Source organism: Anarrhichthys ocellatus, unplaced genomic scaffold, assembly GCF_004355925.1.
Source record: "Anarrhichthys ocellatus isolate YVR2014 unplaced genomic scaffold, GSC_Weel_1.0 scaffold79, whole genome shotgun sequence".
NCBI classification, from domain to species: domain Eukaryota; kingdom Metazoa; phylum Chordata; class Actinopteri; order Perciformes; family Anarhichadidae; genus Anarrhichthys; species Anarrhichthys ocellatus.
Genome location: NW_022280109.1, coordinates 863,035 through 888,784, shown reverse-complemented (window position 1 = coordinate 888,784; position 25,750 = coordinate 863,035). Strand labels below are relative to the sequence as shown.

The following is a 25,750-nucleotide window of genomic DNA, read 5'->3' as shown; positions in this document are numbered from 1 at the left end:
CACACACACACACACACACACACACACACACACACACACACACACACGACAGAGCAAATGCAGGAGCAGTCTGCCATGACTGTGCAGATAGCAGCTAGTCTGGAAAGCATGACTCACACCGAGTAGGAGGACATGAGAGAACACTGCAGTCTCACTATTTTATATGATATGGTATCTTGTAGAACTAAGTGATATTTTAAAAAAAGATCAAAGAAATTGACACATTACCATTTTCTGCAAGTGGAGCCAGAACCTCAAAAATCATTTCCTTCTTCTCGTGCTCTGCCTGCTTCTGGAAAAGACGCACCAGCTCCTCAGCAATATTAGTGGAGGCAAACTGCTCTTTGCTGGACTCTGAAGGGGAAGAGGGGAGTACCACGGGCATGTCATAAATGAGAAGAACTCCTCTACCCTTCATGGACATCTTATGTGCATTATACTATGGTTCAAACACAATTAGTCATCTGCTTTCACAGACACTAAAAACTCAGGTCACAGTGAATCTCAAATCCCTAGGGATGGGTATCCTTAGGATTTAACGATACCAGTACTCTCATCGATACTCTTATCGGTTCTTTTTGATTATATTGTGAGAAGAAAAGAAAATGAATTAAGAAAAGAATCAACATTGCTTTATTATTCTAGGATGTAAACAAAGTCTTTCTTGAGCAGCAGTACAAAAAGTTCCAAAATCTTTAAAATACATTCCCAGCTAAACTATTAGCTAAGTGATTAGCTTTCATTGATTATTCTGTTCTTTTGATCAAACCGACTCAGTCGGTGTGTGTGTGTGTCAGAGTAAAGCACAAAGACAAAGACACAGAGAGAGGAGGTTTGAGACGAGGACATCTCACTCCAGAACTTCTAAAGTAGCGACAGCAGAAGCGTTAACTCTGGACCGCATCAATACTCCGGGTTGTTATTTAGAGCCGGTTCCCATTTAGAACAGAGTTCCAGGGGGCACCCCTATGCCTGAGTGAGCGTGTTTTCACCATGGTGAGCAGATTCTGGCAGATCAAAATAACGTGTATAGAAATGACTGTAATTTGTAAGATTAAGCGGTGTAGGTAGAAGTTGACAATACTTTTCACCATTTTGGAATGGTTGGTGGGTGTGTTTAGCTTGGCTAAACGGGTGTTTAGGAATACTCACCAAGTTCAGCCAAATTCCCAAAGGCAATTAGACACATTTCTGTCAGGGCTGCGTTGTGGGAATGAATGCCTAGCAGCTGCACCAGAGTGGGAATCACCCCCATATTGATCAGCTGAGCTTGCAAGGAATCTGCAAAAAAAAAAACAAAGATACAGAAAGACAGACAGTCGATCTGTTGTTCTAAACATGATGTAGAGGTGAGGCGGTCAAGAGGAAAGTGTGAGACATTAAGAGTTTTTGCTTAAGCCTTAAGTGGTTGAGCAAAATTAACCTGCTGAGCTTTCTCTACTTTCTATCTGTTGTTCCGTTTAACCCCCCCAGCTTTGTGTTCACCACTATACACCATTTAGTTCAATAAAAATGATTGATGCCAACGGTCACTTAGCAAACAGTCATTTAGCAAACTCGTTAGCTTAGCCTGGTTGCAAGCAGGAAAATAAGTTTGTTCAAAATATGCATTTGTACCATTGACTCCCATCTCATAACTGTCGGCAGACCATTCCTCTTATGTGGAAAAGTTTCAAATACAACAGAGGATATATAAAAGTACATGGTGACATGCGGTGAACAGATTTAAACTGGGAACTGACAATGTAATTAAGTCACCGAAACGCCACTCCTCCCATAGAGGGGCTAAATTCAAATTCAGAGCATATCTATGATTGAGGGATTGCCTCCACATGGCTGTCAACATGGCTACGTTTGAGTCGGCGGCTAGCAGTCAGCAGCACTAACAGTGCAAACAACTGCAAAAGTGCTGACAAAGCCAACAGTGTAAACCTGAGGTGGAGACAGAGGGTGGGCGCTACGCTTCTGCCGCCATGGGTCAGCGGTAACCGCCGTTTGACAGAAGTGCTGAGCGATCTGACAGTCTATGTAAACAAAGTCCAGAGAAACTCGGATTACAGCACACGCAGAGGGAGACTGACTTCATTCTCTGCTCAGATAGATTACTCCTTCACATAGATAATAGTTGTTTGCTGCTATATTAAGCTAAGATAAGTTACACTTTATTGTCCCGCAGGGAAATTAGTCTTGGGCTCCAATTATCAATGCTTTGAATTTCGAATTTAGCACCTTTAAGTACATTTTTGACATGTCAGATCAATCACAACTACCTTTAAACCCTTGAAAAGATGAACTATAATTTAACGCAGGTTTGTATGTGAAACGTGCATTAAATAGTAGTTGGAATTTACACACCACAGGAAGTGGACATGCATTTGCCATCAAATGGCAAAAAGTAGTAGAGCTATCAAACGTGCCTGGAGAGCAAAAAGAAAGGCTTTAGATTTAGTTAAAAACCAGAGAGAATGAATCGATGGTGGAGGAAGATAAGAGTGGGAAGATGAGCAGAAGAGATGAGAGAAGAAGCAAGTCCAGTTAAAGTCTCAAGAACAATACTCAAAAAGATCTTTTCAGATCCTTGAATGTCAATCAGAACGTATAATAGCAGGACAAGCTAAACCTTAAATCCATGTAAAAGTAAGAAGTTAAAAAGCCACTTAAACAGATGCTACATGTGTTGTCATCAGAGACGGACATTAATGTTAATATAATCCCACCGGTTTCCTGTTTGATGAGCCTTGAGATAATAAATATACCATGGGTTTCACAAATGCACTTGACTTGAGTAGACAACCAAAACAGGGGGACGGGCAGGTAGCATGAGCATTCTGGGAAATTATACCAGTACAAAATAGCACTGGTGTGACCCAGAAGAACATCTTATAACTGTTTGATTTTGGAATGACATGTAAAAACCTGATTGATAATTAGTATTAGTGTATCGTGGTCATAGATTTGCTTTATATAGAATCATCAGTATGGCCATACAGGTGCATCTCAATGAATTACAATATCATCGAAAAGTTCATTTATTTCAGTAATTCAATTCAAAAAGTGAAACTTGTATATTATATAGATTCATTACACACAGGGTGATATATTTCAAGCGTTTATTTCTTTTAATTTTGATGATTATGGCTTACAGCTAATAAAAACCCAAAATTCTGTATCTCATAAAATTTGAATATTACCTAAGACCAATTTAAAAAAAAAGGATTTTTAATACAGAAATGTTGGCCTACTGAAAAGTATGTACAGTATAGTATAAAATGTAGCACCTTTCAATAAAATATTGACCAATATATGTTTTAAACTGCAACATCTATATCAGCAAGTATTGGTTTTGCTCTACTAGAATAAATTAACCATTATTTTTTACTGATTACATTTGTTGTTAATAAGTGGGGAGTTGTCTCAACATTAGCTAGATATGAAGAGTCAGATAGATGCTGAAAGCTGCTGAAAGCTGCAGAAAGCCACAAAAAGTCACATTCATTCTGTTAGCGTAACACAAAACCTTGCATCCCCCAGCCAAACAGATCCAACTATTGTCGAGTGCCAAAAGACGCTTGGCAGGAGGTCTGATCCTTCAGATCATACATTTGCTCCGGTCAACAAGCCTTGTTGTCACAAAGACACAAGCTGTAGTATAGTCCAGAAAGATGTAAGCCGAGATACAGTGAAAGGGAAATTCCCCTTTCTCGTGTAAAGTCATAGTAAATATCACAGTAAGCCCATAGAAAGTAATGCAGATACTTAATGAAGATAGAGACATATGGTAAAGAGCATACCATGTCAACTGCAGGATAAACTGCAACCTTTTTAAGCATGGGAACATATAATCTGGGTCAAATTACTTCAATCTATACTCGTCCTGAGGTGTACCTTTACTTTCAACTCAATCGTGGTCTTTCTAAAACATTTTACATAAGTTGCCCGACAGGTTCATTAAAAAGGTCCTGCAACTACAAGGAATAGGTCAGATCAAAGAACGAGATAAGGAGTGACAACTTTGCGTTTGTGTGTCAAGTACAGAGCAGGAGTTAGCAACGTGTTTAGCCTAGCTTAGCATAAAGACATAACTGCACACGATCAGAACAAGACTAATAGTCTACAGCCGTACAAGGGGCTCTATCAGGCTGTATTTGGGCACAACAGGGCTTTGAGCTAAATGCTAACGTCATCTTTACAGTGACAACGCTAACATGTTGATGTTTAACACATCGCCACCGTAGTTTAGCATGTTAGCATGATAACATTTGCTAAGCGCTACACACATGGCAATCCATCCAATAGTGATGGCTTTATATAGATATTTCACTTAAAACCACAAACATCAACCTCATAGCGGAGCTATATGGCAAGTCATTAGGATACATAATCTGGTAACCAGGAATGTCTGTAAAAACAATTGTGCCAGTCATCTATTAGTGTGCTGGTGGAGGTAGACCAAATATCAGGGTGTCAGTCATTCTGTACACTTCTGTCCATCCTGCAGAGGGATCTGTTACTCTCCCTCAGGTTTCTTAGTCTTTTCTCCCCGCTAAAGGTTTTTTTGGGGGGAGTTTTTCCTGTACCGATGTGAGGGTCCCGGGACAGAGGATGTCACATCTGTACTGCAGTGGTGGGCCGTCAGGGCCTTCTCTGCTGGCCTAAACACAATCACAATGCTATAGCTAGCTATTTTATAATTTTTCTTAAATACACTACATGTATTATAATTTATAAAAATATTTTTCCCATTATATTATTTTCTCATTGCACAGCTACTGTCTTCCTCAGTTGCTCTGCTTTCAGTGCAGCTTGTTTTAAGTAGAGCTTTTATCCAATCAGATTTCACCTCTGTGTCTCTAGGTAAGAAGAGAGGCAGAGGCCTGCAGACTCACAAGTGAATCCCTTTGCACTTTAAGTGAATGGGGACGATATTGTTGATTGTCATAGTGTTTAACCAATCAGATCTTTAGTTTGACATGTTGGGCGTATTCTTTGACGTGTCAGAGCCTGCTAGCTGGCCTACAAGTACGTCAGCATTAACGGGCAGCTCAGTTTTCTGGTGCAGATCTACAGTGAGCTGCAGCGTGTGCTGCGATTGGTCAGTGGGCGAGCACGTGACTATAGTGAACTGAAACTTAACAGCAGAGGTTTAGTCAGAGTAGTGAGAGTTCAAATTGAAAGAAATCGAAGAAATTACATTTTTTGCATTTTGCTTGGTGTAGATTTTTTTTTTTTTTTTGTTTAACCTAGCTTTGTTTTTTAACATTCAATGGCTGAAGGAGGAGAAAAGGATTTGTGAGTTGGGATTTAACCGTGGGATGAAACTCTTTGTCAACAGAGAAAGGAGGATGGAGTTTGTCTTTAAGTTAACAGTGTTTGTTTTTTTACATCTAATATCTGAATGGCCCTTGAGTGTGGAGCAGAATGCATGTCCCGCTGCAGGTCTGCTGGATTGATTTGTTGCTTTGTTGTCATATGAATATATGTGACTGGTTCTTGTGAGTTTGTTGTTGTCATTGTGTTAATTATATAGATTTGGACTATATGCATTGTCCGTTAATTACGAAGCATACCGTCATGCGCGGAGTTATTGTTTGTTAAGATAGTTTAGCGTAGCCTCCCAGAAGTGTGGGGCATCAGCTGCCTTTTGTTTTGGTTTTTTTGTTCCGGGTTCAGAGGTCACACATCCCGTTGTCTCCTACGTGAGCGCAGTCCACCGAAAACATATATCCCAAAATTTAAGCTTCTGCATTTTCCAAATGCACTAGTATTATTCAAACGTATTGTTCAGTTCGTAAGCCTCATACCGAACGGTTTAATACGAATACGTGTATGTTACACCCCTAGAAACAAATAACCGTAGCTTGCGCGTCACAATGAGATTATTAGGTGGTGTTTCAGCTGCAGGACAGCACTGAAGGCCCAGGTATAAACCGCCCGGCCCGCCACTGATCTGTACAGATTGCAAAGTCCTTTGATTTGCGATTTACAAAATAAATGTAATTCAATTTAATCCTTCGAGGACCAGGAATGTCTGTAAATCATTTGTGTCAGTCATCTATTAGTCTGCTGGTGGTGCTAGACCAAAAGTCAGCGTGTCATTAGAATTCATCCTCTGGAGACCAGGAATGTCTGTATAACATTTAATGGCAATCCACTCTACACCGAAGTGGTGGACTTGTGTTGCCATCCTTAGAGACACATTGCTAGCATGGCTAAAAAGCTGGGAGAGGAACTACCTAATGAATATGTTCTACTTGCCAAGTCTATGTTTACAAAATAAACTTACTGGAGCAAAGAAGAGGGAGAAAAGGTACTGCTACCATAACAGCTGACTATCTGCAAATATTAATAACTGCAGATTACCTCAGAGATGGAGTTGGAAAAGCAACAGACAGCATGGTAGAAAAGATCAGGAGGGGGGTCAGTCCAAAACAGGAAAGCATAGAATGTTCAGTGCAACCATACTGTCTTATGAGAAAAGAATGAGGAGACATCGTCTGTGTATAAGAAAGAGAACATCCGCTGATTAGTTGAGATTAGTTAACAGTTGTTTTTGGGGAAGATGGTCATTACCATTATCATTGCTATAGTTCATCAGCATGCCACAAAAGACAGTCAAGAGCTTCTCATTTTCCGGCTCAGTATTTTGGGAGAGGGATTTAATGTGTTCAGCTACTATCTGAGCCCCTCCTGCCAGGTCAACTGCACTCCTGCCCTCATCTGCAAAACAAAGAGGCCAGGACACGAATCAACCACAAAGAAAAGGAAAAAGTAAAGAAAAATAACCACAACCTGAAAATATACATATGAAAGCAATATCAAGTAAGCAGTACAAAATATACAAATGAATGCAAACTAAGGATAGCAGACATTCACAATTGTGTGGCAACTTATAGCAGTTTACTAATTATGATTTTATTGCTGCCAAGAATTAAAAACCAACACAATCCACAAATGCAGAATTATAGAACGGCAATCTTAAACAAGAAAACAAGCTTGAATAAACAGACTGCTGACGATGGATATGTTTGGCATAATCAAGCCTCAGTGCATTCAAAGGAGTAAGACCTGTGAATGGAATTGAAGGCCAGTACACTTTACCTTTGATATCAATTTACGAACAATTGTATTGGTGTTTTTCTTTCATTTCTTTAGAGAAACGGTAAATGCACTGTAATGGTGATTGTCCCTTTGGGCTTTGTCTGGTAGAATAGCTGCATAAGGAAGCGTTCTCCGTGTCCCTGCTACTTTCAGTCACTAGAGAACAGAACTACAGCTAGTGTTGTGCTTGGATTAGCAACCTAATGTAATTGGTAACCGCCACACTTTTACACACATAATTATAGTTTATGAGAAAATGAATGTACAAGTCTGAGATCATTATCTCACGTATACACACACACTGTATATGATCATAGAGTTTTTATAATACATTTTTTGCTCTGTGGAGTGAATTTACTGATGGTTGTTCCTTTAAGAAGCACTTAAAAGAGAAGAGTGCTCTTATTTGATTATTCTAATCAGTCAATTGAATCAATGCAGTCTTATTGTCATAAAACATTTGGGTGGAGTTGATTATGGCCTTCTGACAAAAGTCTATGTCAGGGTGCTGGTTGAACCTCATTAGAAGCAATGTGGATTTGTTCCATGTCATGGAGGAGTGGATCCCTTCTTTACTCCATAGACTGTATTTAAGAAGTGTATGTAGTCACTATGACATCACATATTGGTTTGTGGACTGCAGTATTGAAGCCTCAAGTTTGGCATTTTGGTCATCGCCATCATGGATTTTCTTGCAACCAGAAGAGACACAAGTTTTTAAACAACCAAAAAGGTTCAAATTTATTTTCATGAAGTGAACAGACTACTCTCAGACAGGACAACGCCGTGGTAGCAACCTGTCAATCACTGTGTAGCCCCGCCCTAAAGCATCCCCTGCTTTATGGTCTGTGTGACTCTAAATGGACCATAATGTACTAAATGAACATCATGCTGTATTGAAGAAGACTTGAAACTAGAGATTGAGACCATAAACTCATGTTTACAATGTTTACTGAGGTAATAAATCAAGCGAGAATTAGAGTCATTTTCTCATAGACTTCTATACAACCAGAGGAGTAGCCCCCTGGTGGACATTATTCCATTACATATTTCTTTACAGCCCACATATCAGGATGTTCTACGTTGTATGAATTGTAAAAAAAAAAAACCTGTTTCCTTGGACAAAAAAAATCTTGAACAGGAAAAAAAAAAAAAAAAAAGGAAGAAACCTCTCCTGCTTTACTCTAGCAAGAAACCCAGGGACGTCATGGGAGTTTGCCAATCTGGACAGTTTGAGTGTGAAGGGACAGGATAAAAGTTAGCCAACACCTATAGTACTCTGCCAGAAAACAGTGTTTACTCCAGGTTAGGAACAAGTTGATGCCCCAAGTGAAGGACTTCAAGTATCCTGTGGTCCTGTTCATGAGTGAGGGTAACATGAGTTCAACAGACAATCCGTCCAGCACTGGCACTGGTTCTGGACCATCATGGTGAAGAGTGAGCTGAGCATGAAGGCAAAGCTCTAGATTCGCCTTGCCTATGGTCATGGGGTTGCATCCGAATATTTTTGGAACTTACTGAAAGAGAACACCGGGCAATCACACAAATTCTCCCATCCCTTTGATGTGGACAAGCAAATGGAACACTGCCTTCTCAGAGAAAATGTCCAGAAGTGAATGCTGTTATCTCCATGTGTTTGATTCATCATGTCCAGGCTACGAAGACATAGTTGGAAGAAGATCAGAAAGGCAGTGGGATGTAGTCAGAAGGCTATGATAGCAGGCTCGGACATCTGGAAGAGGCTCGGAGTAGAACCGCTGCTCCTTCACATTGAAAGGGGTCCCTTGAGGTGGTTCGGAAATATTGCAAAGTACTGCAAAAGTGTGTCTGAATATACCTTCATTTTTTTATGTCATAAAAAGTAAGAAATGTTTTTGAAAAATCAAAAAGTCATAGTAAAATCATTTATCTTCTTGTATGTAATGTACTGTCCCATTTAGAGAGTTAATTCAATGTTATAAAATGTGACATGTTGCAACTCTTGACTTTGTAGCGATCATGTCACTTCATGTGAGAGTATTGTATATGTATACATGTATGTATACATGTATTTATGTATGTATGTATGTATGTATGTATGTATGTATGCATATAAAGTAGCAGCAAAGGTGAACCCCTTTTCATCATGTTGAACTGCACATGATTTGAGAAGATTTCTCTAATCTACTAAAGCAACTGAGGCATATTAGAGTGAGTGTTTCTTTAAGGTAACAGGCAGCTGCTTCTTCACACTCTCCCAGTGCGTCTTTGATAATACCATGCCCCCCTACACTCAAACAAATGTCACATCCCCCGGATTCCACTGATCGCCAGCTTTTCAACAAGAGGACAAACTATGCAGCACAACTGACAGCTGTGATTAAAGCCTCTAAAGCAGGCTGTAAAATTAGGCTTAAATCTGCTGCTCCTCCCTGAGGTCACAACTCAAAGCTTCCACTGCTACATTCACTGATGGTGCCACATGTGAATCACAGAACACAGATCGGTAATATTGTCATATAAACTGTGATACTTTAGTTTATAGTTTGCTCATCACTAAACAAATGGTAACGTAGTTTTGTTATCACACAGTTCTCAAATTCAAAACTATATTTTCCATAAACTCTTTATCCCAACTTCAAAAACACAACAACCAAAGTTTGTTTGCATTAAGAAATATAGAGAATCCATTAGCCATGTCCAATAATATTGTTACCTCATTTATATACGCAGTTGGACGCCTTTCAGTTGCAAACGAGCCGGTACTAGGAAGGTTTAGAATGGGAGCTCATTATGTCGAACACATTTGCACCGTTAGAAATGTTTGATGTGTCATATGATTGTCTATTAGCAGCTACATGATGTAAGTTTCAGCTTAAGAACAAAGCAAAGACACTGAAATGCTACGTTTGAAGCACTGAACGGAAGCATAGGTCACATTTTAACTGTAGTTTAGTAAAGATTACTTTGAAATCTATATTTGCTGAAGGAAGTTGCAATGCATATGAAGTGGGTCTGCTGTTTGAAAGTACAGTTAATCCTAATCTACAAACATTTCTTCTGTCTGGACATAATCATCAGAACATCTGGTTCAGATTTGAAGCTTCACCAAGGTGAATTACTAAATGCCAAACGAGGTTTAAGGTCATTCATAAAAAGTGCCACCATTCCACTCGGTAGGTAATATAGTCACTACCCCAAAAACTAAGGGAGAAATAGATTATTATTTTAATGATGCTGATTTTTTGGTATAAATTCCTATCAACTGATGAATCATACCAGATTTTTTAGACATGATATCAAAAAAAAAATCAGTATTAGCCAAAACTAGAACAAACTCAATTCAACGTTCTAACGTGTAACAAGCGATGTATGAATGCAAGTCACTCCCTCAACAGGTTACTTCATAAAATAGTGTTTACTTTTAAAATATCATTAAAAAAAGCAGGTTCAGAGCAGTGTCTCAAGATTTAGTTTAGTTGTTGTCATTATGACTGTAGTTCTACTTATTTTTCAGTGTCCGTCTTCTTATGTTGTCGGTGAGCTCATACTGCGTGTACAGGATACGATTGTCTTTCTAATTGTTAAGTTATTGTCCACTCTAAATAAACAAACTCTTTGCTTCGATGTTGGTGAAAATTCAACCAATCAACTCCCTACAATTCAAGTGTAAATGGGGTCTGGTTAACTAGATCTGAACAGAACTAACCTGAATGCAAAGCTATCAGCCTGTTAAAGGTGTGTGCGGCTGAAACACATTGTTAAACATCAAGGCTTTCAAAAGCAGAATCACTTGTATGACTTATTTTCTGTGGTGGTGATGTCAAGGCTCATGAGGGATTCAGTGTTCCCTGTGTAAAGCAAACTGCTACTTACGGCTGTCATAACAGATGTTGCCAAGCGCTCGGCCAGTCTGCAGGAGAACCTCCTGGTTGGGTGAGTTTAACAGCTGAGTTAGAGGAGGGATGAGGCCGGCTTCGACGCAGGGACTCCGCATGAACTCTGAGAGAGGGAGAGGCGTCAGGTCAGTATGAAACGGTCTTCAAGTTAAACGTGCTCGGCGAAGTTAAGAGCGTCAAACTGCTATATTACTCACATGTCTCCTATAACTTTACTCATAGTATCTGTAGTACATGTAGTGATCACATGATCAAGACATGCAGTGCCTTGAACAAATAAAGAAAGGTAAAATGGCATGAAAAATTGACACTGATCCCAAACTAATATGATCAATTAGTACATTGTTCATGACAATCGTTATGTTTGCATGAACATTGAAAAGAAAATGTTGGCTCCAAATCTACTTAAGAAGTCTCAATCAAAGCAAAAGTTATTTTGTGTATCCTCATCAAAGACGGATGGAGAAATGTGACATTGCTGTGACTAGTTGCACCCATAATCCTCCACTTCACATTTAAGGGATAGTTTGGATGTTTTGAAGTGCGCTTGTATTGTACTTCTCCATAGTCGGTGTCTTACTACAGTAGATGGAGTTTGGAGAAACAGACAGTACATGCACAGCATCACTGCCAATCGGAGCTAGAGCTAATAAATATGCGTGACTACTGGTTATTAGTCACTGGAATGAATGCAGACTGTAACCTTTCCTACAGAAGGCAAAATCCAGATGTTACTGGGTGTTAGTGGAGAAGGAGGCTTAAGATACTTCCCACCTAACCGTAGCATCCTGATAGCTACCTGCACAACTAAACTGTAATGCTTTAAATCAAGGGATACATGAGAGGATGAGGGACACAAAGAACGAGAGGATAACTCCATGATTCACTGACAAAGAGACAGTTTAACATGTCCTGTATGTGAAAAGGATTTCTCACTAGTCACCACACTGTGATCAGATATCCATTTGGGAAATCATGTTGCATCATCTGGCTTTGAGTGGGGATGAGACACGATTCTCTGCTTTGATGGTGTTTTGTGTTTTTGTACATTCAAGCTTGCCTGGTGCGGCTTTAAACCATCATGTCAGTTCAGACTGTCAGACACACGGGGAGTTGTCTTTAGCCCACAGCCACTTGGCTTGCTCGCAGACATTTCCGGAAGCTGTGACAGATAAATGCCAGCGGGTTGTTGCCAAGCTTGCAAACTGCTGGGGAGTAGCCTAATCATTAGCTGCAGTCTCGCAAGCTGCTAAAAAGCCGTTCATTATCTTAACCTTTTCTCGCCCTTAATTATATTCACGTCGGCTTCTTCCCACTTTAAAAGCTTCTCCTGTGCTCACACAGAGGCATTATGGATAACTGAAGCTCTGCGACGCTGCAGTTATGCAACATGCGAGTCCTTACACAATGACCTCACAGTCGGTGACAGTTTAGCTCGGAAATGGCCCGTCAATCAAACATGCTACTGTTCGAGTCTTCAAATATTTCAATCCATAGAAATGTTCTAGAAATATCCATGACTGACATGGTCTCCCCCCAGTCTTCACTAGTAATGTATTTATGATGTAAAAACAAAAAGGATGAGAGCTAGAGGAAGGCTCTAAATTGAACACTGACGAATGGAGGAACAGAAAGTCAGGGTGTTCCTGGGTGGATGGGCTTGGAAACCGAACCTCACCATTTTTGGCCACCTCAGCTATGATGTTGGCTACTTTAGGGGTGCAGGAGGACTGGGGGCTTAGCAAGGGGGGAAGCAGGGGGAGAACGCCCATCTCCTGGATCTTCACACTGGCCTCGGTGTCTGCAGGAGAGATAAAGAGAATGAATTTGCATTAAAGGGATATTCAATAGGCAGTAAATAGGAAGTGTGGCTGTATGATCGTCTGAGGTGCTTCTCCATAGTCGGTGTGTAAGCTACAGTGGGCAACAGCTAAATGTATTTGAGACAATTAAACAAATCCAGTGTGTACACTATACTTTCAATATTTTCCGCCGAGAACTGAACCAAAAGTCAACCTTAGCTATACTGTTTTTGTCAATGGAGTCCATCTCGTGGCTTATGAAAAGATCATGGAATAGTTTAACTTTCAGTTCAGTTCCCCGTCTGACGGAAAGATAGAGCAGTGGAAATACTCTCTTAACAGAGCAAACACTTAAACTGATACTGATTTTTTGGGGTATTTAAAATAGGTTCTGCTGCTGCCTCCGTCCACAGCAGTACACTACATTGCTCTCATGTCTGTTTTCCACACTTCAAAACATCCAAACTATCCTTTCATGCATGCTTCTCAGAAACACAAGGTACAGAGACATATCAAGTTCTAACTGAAGGTGTTTGCTGATGAAGATATCAAAATGTGACATTAAAGTGGCCAAATGAAAATTGTTCAACTGCTCGAGCCTGACTACCTAACTTATTACTATAATATTACATATTTATCAATGAAAGTGAGAGCATTAAACATTCACTAAGAGTTCATGTGCAACTTGCTCACTCTTACATGCATAGAGGACATTAACATAATACATCTTATGTAGCCAGACAGACAGGATTTTGGAAGCTGATACAGAAATGAACCTATTCAGTTTTAGTTTTATTGCAACAACAAAGAACAAACATCACTTAAAATGTGATTTTTTATAAGAATTGTGACCAATATCCATATACTGAATAAAATACTTTGATAGTGTAAAAATGATTTTTTCATTGCTTTGATAAGCCAGCTATGTCATGGAGACACTGCTTCTATACTACTCGTATATGCTCACAAAGATCACAGGTTGGAGGGCTGGGAGAGGGAATCACAAGTATATTTACAGTAACAGCGATCTCGCAGGTTTATTGCACGACACAAAATTTGGTCGCATTCTGTTTCACACTGTAAAATATCTATCGTAATTTATGTCAGATTGTGCAACCAGTGCCTGAATAGCAGTGGTAGAATGTGATAAAGATATGTAGACGCAGATATCTGAGAGCTTTGGCCATCATGGATGGGATGTCTGTCTGTCTGTCGGTCGCTCGCTCAATAAATATTGGAAGGAACGTCATGAAATGTGGTTGAGACATTGGTGTCCCCCTCAGGATGGGGTCCAATAACTTTGGTCAACACTTCTCCTCTTTTTGTTCAAGAATTTGGTTTATGATCAAATACCTGCAAAACTAATGACATTCCCATAAGCCTTAGATGTACTTTGGGTTTATTGTTTATTAGCATGCTAACATGCTAAACTAAGATGGTGAACATGGTAAACATTACACCTGCTAGCATGCCGTTTTTAGCATTTAGCTCAAAACACTTTAATTGGCACAGACTTCAACACACCAGTGTGGTATCATCATGTCCTGTGAATTGTCCTTTCACGTCGTATTCTGATTGGTTGAGTTGCAGACGTCTGACGTACCAGCAGTCACACATGGTCACAGACAGAATTTGGTGTTTCATTTCTGACACTGTCAAATTTAATGCTGGCTGGATAGAATTTATAAAATGAGGAATTGACCAAATGAATCTAAGGGTTTAAATCAGATGATGCTTTTACCTACATTTAAATAACACAAACAATATGACAGGAATGTCACTAGGTCCAGAGTGGGCAGACTTTCAGAGACTTTTAAGGGAAACTTAGGCCACATCCACACCAATATGTTTTCGGTTAGAAATGGGGGTTTTAAAACGATGATGATTTCCAACCATACTAGCACGCCTGAAAACAAATATCGCATGACTATTCACGTACACTGGGCATGCAGGTGCCGGTGTAAACAGGAAGTAGATTGGCTGCTTAGTTAGAAAATAAGTAAAAGTATTATAGTCTTTAATAATAAAAGGTGATACTTAAGATCGTCCTCTATAAACACACTCTTTGCTCTGCTGGTGGTTGAAGTCTCTATTGCACTGGAGAGCATTTATGCTTTTGTTCCTTAACAGTTTCTTTGTGAACTTCACAATAGTTGTGCAGAACAAAATAAGCATTATTAAGAAAAGGAAAGTCCTCCGTTTTGTGTCTGTCCTTCTCAAAGCCGCTAACCGTGACTTCAGACGTCCGCTCCGTAGGTCTGATAACGCCGCTGGACACGCCGCTCGCTAATCTCTACAACAACAGCTGCTTCCTCCACATGTCGGCAGTAGTAGAATTATTAAATGCAGAATTGAACTGCACAACAGCTGCAAGTATAGAGCGATGCCTGTAATCAGTTGTCCATGTTGAATTAACCTGGTAGTCGATCGATAATCAAGGCTCACGTGATATGGCGTGGCGAATCAGGAAAGGACATGTCGTGACTGCTAAGACCAGATCAAGTAGCGAACGCGAGTGTCTACGTCATCGTTCGCAAACTTATGCAGTTGTGCCTGTCCACACTACGAGGTAACCCCAGAGTTTTAAAACTCCAGCAGCGTTTCTTAACTCCTTTGTTTGCTCTAAAACTCTGGCCTAGTGTGACGCTCAGTGTACATGCAGCAAAAGATATGCGTGTTAAAATGGAAACGTAGTCGTGTGGATGTAGCCTTAGAAGGGAGGTGATGGAGGTGTAAATCAGGCTCTACTTACTGTTGTTGGAGAGTGCTTTCAGCAGGCAGTCCAGACAGCTCTCCACGCTGTCAGTGGCGCTGTCTGTGGACGCCAGCTTCAGCTTCTCCAGGGCATCACTGAGGTTGTCTGAAAACAGAGACACTTAATGAACAAAGGCTGGGAGACAGAAAGCCATGAAGTCTGTCACTATGACCGTTCAAGTCAGTCATAGTGTGGCCGGTATGAAGGCTGCAAAACACATTTAGCTTTGACCAGATACTTGAGCCTGGATTCATTTGTTTTCTGAAACATGGCGCAGCAGAAACACAACAGGAGGAACAGGGATGATAACAATTAATCGACGATCAGCCCCCTGCCCCTAAACAGTGGTGTTTGTCTCCACCCATTATGCACCACCTCTCTGGCAGTGCCCGTGCGTAAAGCAACCAGGCTTCCACTCAGCTCTTTGGGCCCGAGCTCCAACGTGGCTCGTCTCCATGGCGTTGAGGACTCAGCCAGACATTTCTCTGTTCTTGCTTGAGATGAACGGCACAGCTAGGCCACAAGTGTGTCCTGCGGTTTAATTAAAGCCTTTTGTTTTTAAGGTTTCTGTTATTCTACAGTATTGTTTGTATTGTTATTTAATAAAAACATCTTTCCCAAAAGGTTTGGTGTGTTTTATGCATGTTTGTAATCCTGAGGGGTTAAAAAAAAAAAAAAACACAACGAATATCTCAATTAGTGCTGGGCGGTATGACCAAAAATGCATATTACGGTATTTTGTAAGATTCTGGCATTTTCACGGTATATCATGGTATTTTTTTTTTCCGCGTTAAAGCATTAATTAATTAACGCCGAAAAGAACCGGCCAGCGAGCGGCAAACAGCTGTTTGTGTGGCGTGTCTTCCGTTCCGTCACTTCCTGTTTCCTTCACCTACATTCCCCTGGGTCCTAAGCCCCTCCAAGTACAGCTTCTTATCACGTACATTTATAACAAATACCACACGGTAATCAGCGTTGCATATGTGTCTGACCAAAATACCTTTTGTTGTTCAGTCTGTGTTCATCCTACATCGCTCTTTTCTGTTCTTTAATGTAACGTTACTGGAGCGACAGAGCCTCTCCCAGCTGTTAGCAGACTGTTGTCAGCTAGCTTTACCCAGCATGCAGTTCGGCAGTGACATTTTATAAATGTACAATTATTAGTGTTACAAATTGTTTATGTGTCACAAACTGTTGTGTCGTGGTGTTTTGCCCTGTTAGAGCGTTAGTTGTAGGTTGTTAATTGTTGTTATAAAGTTACAACCATGACTTGGGTTCCCTCTCAATACAGTTAAAATAACTAGCTCCGACCGCAGCACTCACAGTCCATTGTCTGATCCACACTCCGGAGTAGAAGGTGGCGGTAATGCACCAATAAGATGGATGCCAACTGCCGTAAAACTAGAAGAAGAAGGAGTAGCGCTCACAGCGGCGAACAATATATTTTGCTGCCTGATGAAGAGCGACAGAAGTTGTTTTGGCTGTGCACCGGTATGACGGTATATGAAAAATTCATATCGTACGGGAAATTAAAACCGGTATACCGGTTGAACCGGTATACATATAACCGAGATAGATAGAGATATACGTGTGTGTGTGTGTGTACACACACACACACACACACACACACACACACACACACAGTTGTGTGAAAAAGTGTTTACTCCCTTCCTGATTTCTTATTTTTTTTGCATGTTTGTCACTTACATGTTTCAGATCATCAAACAAATTTAAATATTATATTGTCGCAAGTAAACACAAAATGCACTTTTTAAATGAAGGTTTTTATTATTAAGTGGGAAAAAAAATCCAAACCTACATGGCCCTGTGTGAAAAAGTGATTGCCCCCCCCCACTGTTAAAACATAAATTAACTGTGGTTTATCACATCTTTGGAAAGCCGAGTTAAATTTCTCTAGCCACACCCAGGCCTGATTACTGCCACACCTGTTCTCAATCAAGAAATCACTTAAATAGGACCTGCCTGACAAAGTGAGGTAGACCAAAAGATCCTCAAAAGCTAGACATCATGCTGCGATCCAAAGAAATTCAGGAACAAATGAGAAACAAAGTAATTGAGATCTATCAGTCTGGAAAAGGTTACAAAGCCATTTCTAAAGCTTTGGGACTCCAGCGAACCACAGTGAGAGCCATTATCCACAAATGGCGAAAACATGGAACAGTGGTGAACCTTCCCAGGAGTGGCCGGCCGGCCAAAATTACCCCAAGAGCGCAGCGACGACTCCAAGAGGTCACAAAAGACCCCAGAACAACATCCAAAGAACTGCAGGCCTCACTTGCCTCAATTAAGGTCAGTGTTCATGACTCCACCATAAGAAAGAGACTGGGCAAAAATGGCCTGCATGGCAGAGTTCCAAGACGAAAACCACTGCTGAGCAAAAAGAACATAAAGGCTCGTCTCAGTTTTGCCAGAAAACATCTTGATGATCCCCAAGACTTTTGGGAAAATACTCTGTGGACTGACGAGACAAAAGTTGAACTTTTTGGAAGGTGTATGTCCCATTACATCTGGCGTAAAAGTAACACGGCATTTCAGAAAAGGAACATCATACCAACAGTAAAATATGGTGGTGGTAGTGTGATGGTCTGGGGCTGTTTTGCTGCTTCAGGACCTGGAAGACTTGCTGTGGTAAATGGAACCATGAATTCTGCTGTCTACCAAAAAATCCTGAAGGAGAATGTCCGGCCATCTGTTCGTGACCTCAAGCTGAAGCACACTTGGGTTCTGCAGCAGGACAATGATCCAAAACACACCAGCAAGTCCACCTCTGAATGGCTTAAGAACAACAAAATGAAGACTTTGGAGTGGCCTAGTCAAAGTCCCGACCTCAATCCGATTGAGATGCTGTGGCATGACCTTAAAAAGGCGGTTCATGCTCGAAAACCCTCCAATGTGGCTGAATTATAACAATCCTGCAAAGATGAGTGGGCCAAAATTCCTCTACAGCGCTGTAAAAGACTCATTGCCAGTTATCGCAAACGCTTGATTGCAGTTGTTGCTGCTAAGGGTGGCCCAACCAGTTATTAGGTTTAGGGGGCAATCACTTTTTCACACAGGGCCATGTAGGTTTGGATTTTTTTTTCCCCTTAATTATAAAAACCTTCATTTAAAAACTGCATTTTGTGTTTACTTGTGTTATATTTGTATAATATTTAAATTAGTTTGATGATCTGAAACATTTAAGTGTGACAAACATGCAAAAAAATAAGAAATCAGGAAAGGGGCAAACACTTTTTCACACAACTGTATGTGTAATGACACTCAGGTTGAAAAATTCAATATCTTGAAAACTATTTTATTGAGCTGTCAAAATAGTATTTATTCAAATGCTGATTTTTGCTGTTTAAGCATTTAAAAACAAATTGGCCGTCCTTTTTAAAAGGCATATGAGACATATTACCAAAAAATGAATTAACATTATTTGCTTTTATTAGAACATGTGCAGTATATGTGGCAGTTGTGTCCTCAGTTGTATTGCAATGAACTTATGTCATGTTCCACAAACTTCTGTATTCAATAAAAAGAGAGAAACAAAATGTTGAACTCGTCCATCTTGAAATAAAAAGGCAAGCGTTGACACGATGACGACACAGTGACCATACATGGTCCAGCTATATACTGGTCTTGTTCTCTTTACTCAATTAAGAGGACTACAAGTCATCAATCTACTACACTGGCAGCCATGTTAACCACAGATACTGAAGATGTACAACTGCTGCATGTCTATGACATCCTTCCTGTTATTCTTATTGATCAGTGAAATAAACTAATTACAGATTGTCTATTTCCTCATAACATCCTAAGGTGACCATGTGCTTAATGGCTGATGAATGCCTATAAAGCAAGTTCCTTAAATTCAGTATGTGTTATTAGAGAGATGCTTATTCACTGGGTCTATAACGCTCCGTTTCTGGCTGCATAAGTACTCACAGCCTCCAGTCTACATTCTCTGCTAAATCTGATTAGGACTGGCCTGTCGGGTTTGGTCCAGAACGCACTCCAATTACTCTAGAGGCTGACACACTACTTTCTCGTCTATTTCATTGACCGTCAATAAAGAACACAATTAATTTTAATCATCTGAAATGCTAAGAAGTGTTGCAATAGCAGTGTGAACTGGTGTCCCAGCATTGTGCCAACAAACCAGGCATTGATAAGTTGCATAAGGATTGCAGACACTGTTGCAGTGACCTGGGTGTTTCTGTCGGTTGCTTGTGCACTGCACAACCCACACGTCCATCCTCCATGACAGATGCCTGATATCAAGTGACAACATGAGTGATCACGCCCAGGATTAGACCTTATGAAATACCTCATACACTGTCAAACAAATAACCCACATGTGCCACATGTGGGAACTGGTTATAAATGTGATGGATGGAGAGGTAATATGAAGTGAATATACAGCATGTTTTTAAAGTAAATTTGTATTCAGAGATGTGACTACTACACTACAAAAACATCAGTAATCAGAGTGTCCATGATCAATAAGCAGTATAAGCAGTTCCATTCTAGAGAGCAGTGCAGTACAAACAGCAACACGAAGTGGGCTGCTGGATCCTATTGCATAACAGCTGTGGAGATGGAGGAGTGCCAGCTACATCAGCAGCAGCACTGCTATTTCAGGGGATGCACATTCATTTGGCCACTGGGACCTTGAAGCCATCTCAGATCCCCGCTGAATAACAGCGAGGAAGAGCGAAGGCCAAGCGAATACATCATATTGTCAGAGCTGGCGTTGCCAAATGGAAAACCATCAGGACCACAGAGAGCGGATAGAGCACGGAGAGTGTGTCAGGGAAGCTACCCCACCCGAGGACCGAAGCACGCGCACGTATACATGATTTAGCGACAGTCAGCTTTTCATATGACTAACTAACATTAGAGTTAGAAAGCAGAAAGCTATACGGTGAGATGGAATCACAGTGATATGGAGACATTATTGCATGATACATACAAATCAACCATCAACCATACATGACTGCTTAAACGCGTTTAAATGACCATTTTAAGGTTTAGCTAACGTTAAGTGGTAAGAACAGTTCTTGTCAGCTAACTCGGCTCAGAGTGCTCTGGTTGCTAGCGGTATACTCACCCATCTCAGCAGGATGTTGCTTCGGAAAATAAACAGGGGTGTTCAGCTCTCCAGCTGTAAACCGAGTCGTACTAGCCGGAGGCCCCGCTTTCCACACACCGTCTGTCCGTTAAACCGCCTTAAACTGGCGAAGTTAGCGGGTTGAGGTTAGCTAGCTAGCTAGCCAGTTAGGTAGCAACAGCAGCCACCAGTCCGGTCGGGCAGTCGTGCTCAGATGGATGCTGCTGTACAGTGGCCTGTACACCGGGTGACTAGCAGGTTAACACAATGAGACTTCCTCTCATATTCTCACCAACAGTCAAGACCTGGTGGCTGGCGCTCCCCTGGACGACTGGCTCAGTCTGACATGCCACAGCCGAGGATTTAGAATACGATTTCCGGTTAGAGTCTTCAAAATAAAAGTATTTGAAGGTGTCATATGGCACATCACCGGTAGATGGCAGCCTGAGACTTATCTGGAAGCCCAAGCCAGATGCTCAGCAATAATTCGGATATTTACCATGGCCAAAGAACAAAAAAACCGAAAGGTTAGGAACCATTGTTTTGAAGATTAATTTAACGCCAGGCTGAAAAGTAGTGCAGTTAGTAGTAGTAGTAGTACTAGTAGTACTACTGTAGTAGTAGTAGTTTGTGTTATTTTTACAAACGTGCTGTGTTGCACCTCGAACCACAAGCAACAGTGATGTCACAGTGTCCTGGAGTCCACCTGTACTTCACTGCATCAAGGTGAAAAGTTAAACCACTGGAGGTCAGCAAAGACAAGATTGGTGTGAAGTCATTCTTTAAAGTGCTGCTGATGTGACCAAAAAGCCACGAGTTCAGTTTTAAATTGCAAATATCTCACTTTAGAAATAAACTCAAGTCAATAAAGTGTACAAGGTTTTATACATAGGCCAATATCACAAATGTTTCTCAAGGGGATTTACAATCTATACAGCATATGACACCCTCTGTCCTTGGACCCTTACTTCAGATAAAGATCAAACTGTCTATGTCAAGCAGGGCCAATGACCACCATCTCAGTTTTATCTGAAAATATCTGAAGACAAGCAGCCCTCTAATTTAATAATGTGGGAATGATCATCCGCCTTTATAGGCACATACAGCTTAGTATCATCAGCATATCCTTTTCTTTTCTCTCTTTTTTAGCAACCTCCTGGCACTCTGAGATTTTCTGAATGAAAAGTGCGTTACAAATAAAATGCATTATTATTATTATTATTAACTCCCGACTCTCAGAGTTTTAGCAGTTTGGTTGAATTTTGCTGTTAGTTATAGTAGTAGTAGTAGTAGTTGTTGTGGTGTTGCCCCTTATTTGTTCGAAGCAGTGACCAGATACTACACATTGCACATTGAATCATCACAACCCCTCAGATTTATCCTGTGACTCTTTTGGAGGTTGGGAACCTCTCGACTAAACTTGCTGACTGTAAATCTAATTATTATAACTAGCTCCACCTCATCAGCTACAACAGTAACGTGCTGACACATTGATACATCAGTATTCAAATTGTAATATATGATAATATATCAGTCACAGAGGCCAAATTTCTGCAAAGCAAGTACTTTTACTTTAAATACTGTAAGTCAATTCAGTTGATAATACTTCTGCACTCTTACTTACATAGGATTTCAAAAAGCAGGACTTTCACTTGTTATTGAGTAATGTTACACTGTAGTTTGGTACTTTTGCTTAAGTGGAGGATCTGACTTCATCAACCAGGAGTTAGTGGATGACAAGAGAAACATTCTCATCTGAGAGATGTGAGAGGCCATCTTTGATCGGACACAGAGGCTACCATCTCCACACATACACAACCATCATGTGACTGTAGGTCATGTGACCATTTCCATTTACTGAAGGAAGACTGTGAGATGCACTTAACAGCAAAGCAGAATCCAATTAAGGTTTTGTAATGTAGGTCCACCTTTTTTTGTTGTCTAACTTTAACCATGTTTTGCAGATATAATATAACAAATATTTTACAAAAATTGTCATTGAGAGTATTTCAGGTTTTATTTTTTATTTTTTATTAGTTTCCAACATCACAGTTTTGGGTGGTCGGGTTGGGTTGAGAGCTCAGTAAGAGAGAACGTAGACGTAGACATGAGACTATTTGTCACATGATCTAGTCCCAAGGTGGTACGGTAGATGGCAGTATAGTGACATAATAAATACCTGTAAGCAGCGGTTCATCATCACAAAGTTATTAATTACATTTTTTATTTCTTTTTTTATTGATTATACTATATTGATCCCTTTAAGGGGGAAATATACCTCTGCATTTGACCCATCCCTGTATATAGGGAGCAGTGGGCTGCCAATGACAGGTGCCCGGGGAGCCGGGGGTTCAGTATATTGCTCAGGTACACAATACTTGTTCAATGTTTCCAAGGTAATACTTGTTGTAATTCTATCAATTTTATTATTGTTTTTACAAATATTACTGATGAAAATAAAGCTTAAGCAGTAAGTTATTATTTAACATTACTCCCTATATTAAGACCAGTCAGTCAGTTTGAGAGTGATAGCAGAACCTAATCCTTTGTTTTCAGTCTTAATACAGTACCACCTACAGTATGTTGCAACAGACTGGACTAGCACAACTAATTTACCTATATCTTATTCTGCAAATAACACAAAATTCCAAGACTTATTCAGTTGTCTTTTATTATGATATACAGTAATATAGTAGTCCCTTCTCAGTGTAGGGGCCAGAGTAAGATGGAGTTGTCTTATGCCCAGCATAAAATGAAGACCTACAAACCTGCAGTGGGAGCTGGCGGCAACCTCTTGGTCTGAAAGTGAAGCCAATGCAGAAATGTCCACCAGGGGGCGACTCCTCTGGTTGTATAGAAGTCTATGAGAAAATGACTCTACTTCTCTCTTGATTTATTACCTCAGTAAACATTGTAAACATGAGTTTATGGTCTCAATCTCTAGTTTCAAGTCTTCTTCAATACAGCATGATGTTCATTTAGTACATTATGGTCCATTTAGAGTCAAACAGACCATAAAGCAGGGTATGCTGTAGGGCGGGGCTACACAGTGATTGACAGGTCACTCCCATGGCGTTGTCCGGTCTGGGAGTTGTTTGTGTTTTTGTCTTAGAACTTTAACCCTTTCACAGTGTGTTTTCACTTCATGAAAGTTAATTGTAACTATTTGGTTGCCTAAAAATGTCTTAGCTCCACCACGTCGTGCCACTTCTGACTGCAAAAAAACAAGATGGCGACAGCCAAAATGTCAAACTCTGGGCTTAAAAGGACAGTCCACAAACCAATGGGTGATGAGACATGGACTATGTCCACTTCTTATAAATATTCAATGAGTGGGACGAATGTTCTATAGCCTAATGTTGTAAAACTTCAGAGGGAACACTCCGCAGACATTATGTTTTTGGGGGGATAAGAGAGCTAAAATATGCTGAGATATTTTGAAGTGTGTTCCAAGCCCAAATAACCATTACAGATGCATGTGTTTACTTGTTGACTCAATCATTTATACAGTGGATATGGCAGGGGCGTTTCTAGGATTCAAAGAAAGGGGGGGCTTAGCCCCAAGGGCAGCGTCAAGGGCAAATTTTTTGGAGCCCATTTGGGGCCGTGGATATCCATTGTTTCAGACAGTTCATAGAGTGGTTCAATCAGAAAGAGTGTGATTTTGCTCTGTAGTTTTGCTTGCATTCAGTATATGATAACACAAGAGACAGAATTTCAGGGTCATAGTGAAATTTGTCAACACAAATATGAACTTTTCTCAAATAAAGAGAGAAATAATTTTCCTGCTTGTAAAGGAAAGACGGATAAACTAGCTTTCATATCCGCTTCACTCCCAAATCCTGATTCTTAAAGGGACCGCACACAATGGATGGAGAATGGACCTGACAGTGTCAACTTTATATCATTCAGTATGATGAGAGGCTGTTGGATTGTAATTTGAAGGGGGAGAAAACATACAAACCAGAACGCACGCACATATGTAGCATGTTAGAGTTATAAATAACTTGTCCATGTGAGAAACAATAGTTTAATTTAATGACATCACCAAAATAATTTTTTTTTTTTTTTTTAAATATTAAAATATTAAAATATTTTAGGGGGGCTTCAGCCCCCCTAAAATAGGCCTAACGACGCCCCTGGGATATGGTAAAAATGGACAGCCTGGTCTTACTTTCCCATACAATAAATCTGCATCAACATCATCATTCCTATTTCATGGTTTACAGAAACGTACAATGGCAAAAGAAAAAACTGCCACACTGGGTTGGTTTTTGACGTATCACAAATATGTTTCTAATTATTGTTCGCTGGCATATATAGGTGTTGAGGTAGATAGACGCAGGACTTTTACCAAGGAGATCGCTGTTTGTGTCCCGTCTAAAACCACAAGTCAGCATTGACTTATTTTAATTGACGTCTGTAACTTAAATTACGTAATAAACATACTTATTTTGAGCCAAATCATTAAGTTTTACTTAACCAGTAGTGTTTTTGTATCGTTTTGTTTCAATTTACAACGTTAACCACGCATTTAGAACTACCACCATCTGGGTGAAAATATGTTTCCCTGAAAACGTAATTGTGGATGCAGTTTGGTCGTATGGCAACGTCATTTTGCAGGAGACAGGGTTGAAGGAGGAGCGGGCTCATAGGGGCTACATACAGTAGGTATGGAGCCCAAATGTTTTTACTATACACCAGTGTCTAACAGTTTATAGAGGCAAGCAATATAAAAAGATCAGGTTGGAATTATCAGATAAAATAAAACCTAAAGTAAAGCCTTTTAGTTACTTTTCATACAGTTACATAGTCTGTCTGGGTACAGCTTCAGGAGCAAGACCACCAAACATTTGATGGAATCCAGACTGAGGTACAACATTAATAATAGTTTTACCTTGAGGAGCTGCTTCAGGTTGAGGTCAGACTAGATCATAGAACATTTTGGAATCATCCTATAACATGATTATAGTTTGATATAATTCATCATTCTACTTACAACACAGACTGATGTCACTCATGAAAGGAGAAAATGTCAGAGACACCTTGTGTGGGGGAAGGGTGGCAGAGGGAGAAGGAGACCGTCTCGCTCCCCGCTCCC

General features: G+C 40.3%; 1 protein-coding gene across 2 annotated transcripts in view; it reads right to left on the bottom strand.

The window, feature by feature from the left end:
- Nucleotides 1-21,011, bottom strand: part of rap1gds1 (RAP1, GTP-GDP dissociation stimulator 1) — a 30,885-nt gene extending 9,874 nt beyond the window's left edge. Inside the window, exons 1-7 of one of the 2 annotated variants that reach the window (XM_031874251.1) lie at nt 20,650-21,011; nt 15,531-15,638; nt 12,655-12,777; nt 10,954-11,079; nt 6,571-6,717; nt 1,153-1,281; nt 229-354 (exon numbers count right to left, since the gene is read on the bottom strand). In XM_031874251.1, coding sequence (XP_031730111.1) covers nt 229-354; nt 1,153-1,281; nt 6,571-6,717; nt 10,954-11,079; nt 12,655-12,777; nt 15,531-15,638; nt 20,650-20,653 — 763 coding nt within the window. In that variant the 5' untranslated portion in view covers nt 20,654-21,011. The remainder of the gene's footprint in view (nt 1-228; nt 355-1,152; nt 1,282-6,570; nt 6,718-10,953; nt 11,080-12,654; nt 12,778-15,530; nt 15,639-20,649) is intronic. The other variant, XM_031874252.1, reaches the window with a different exon arrangement.
- Nucleotides 21,012-25,750: the final 4,739 nt, after the last annotated feature.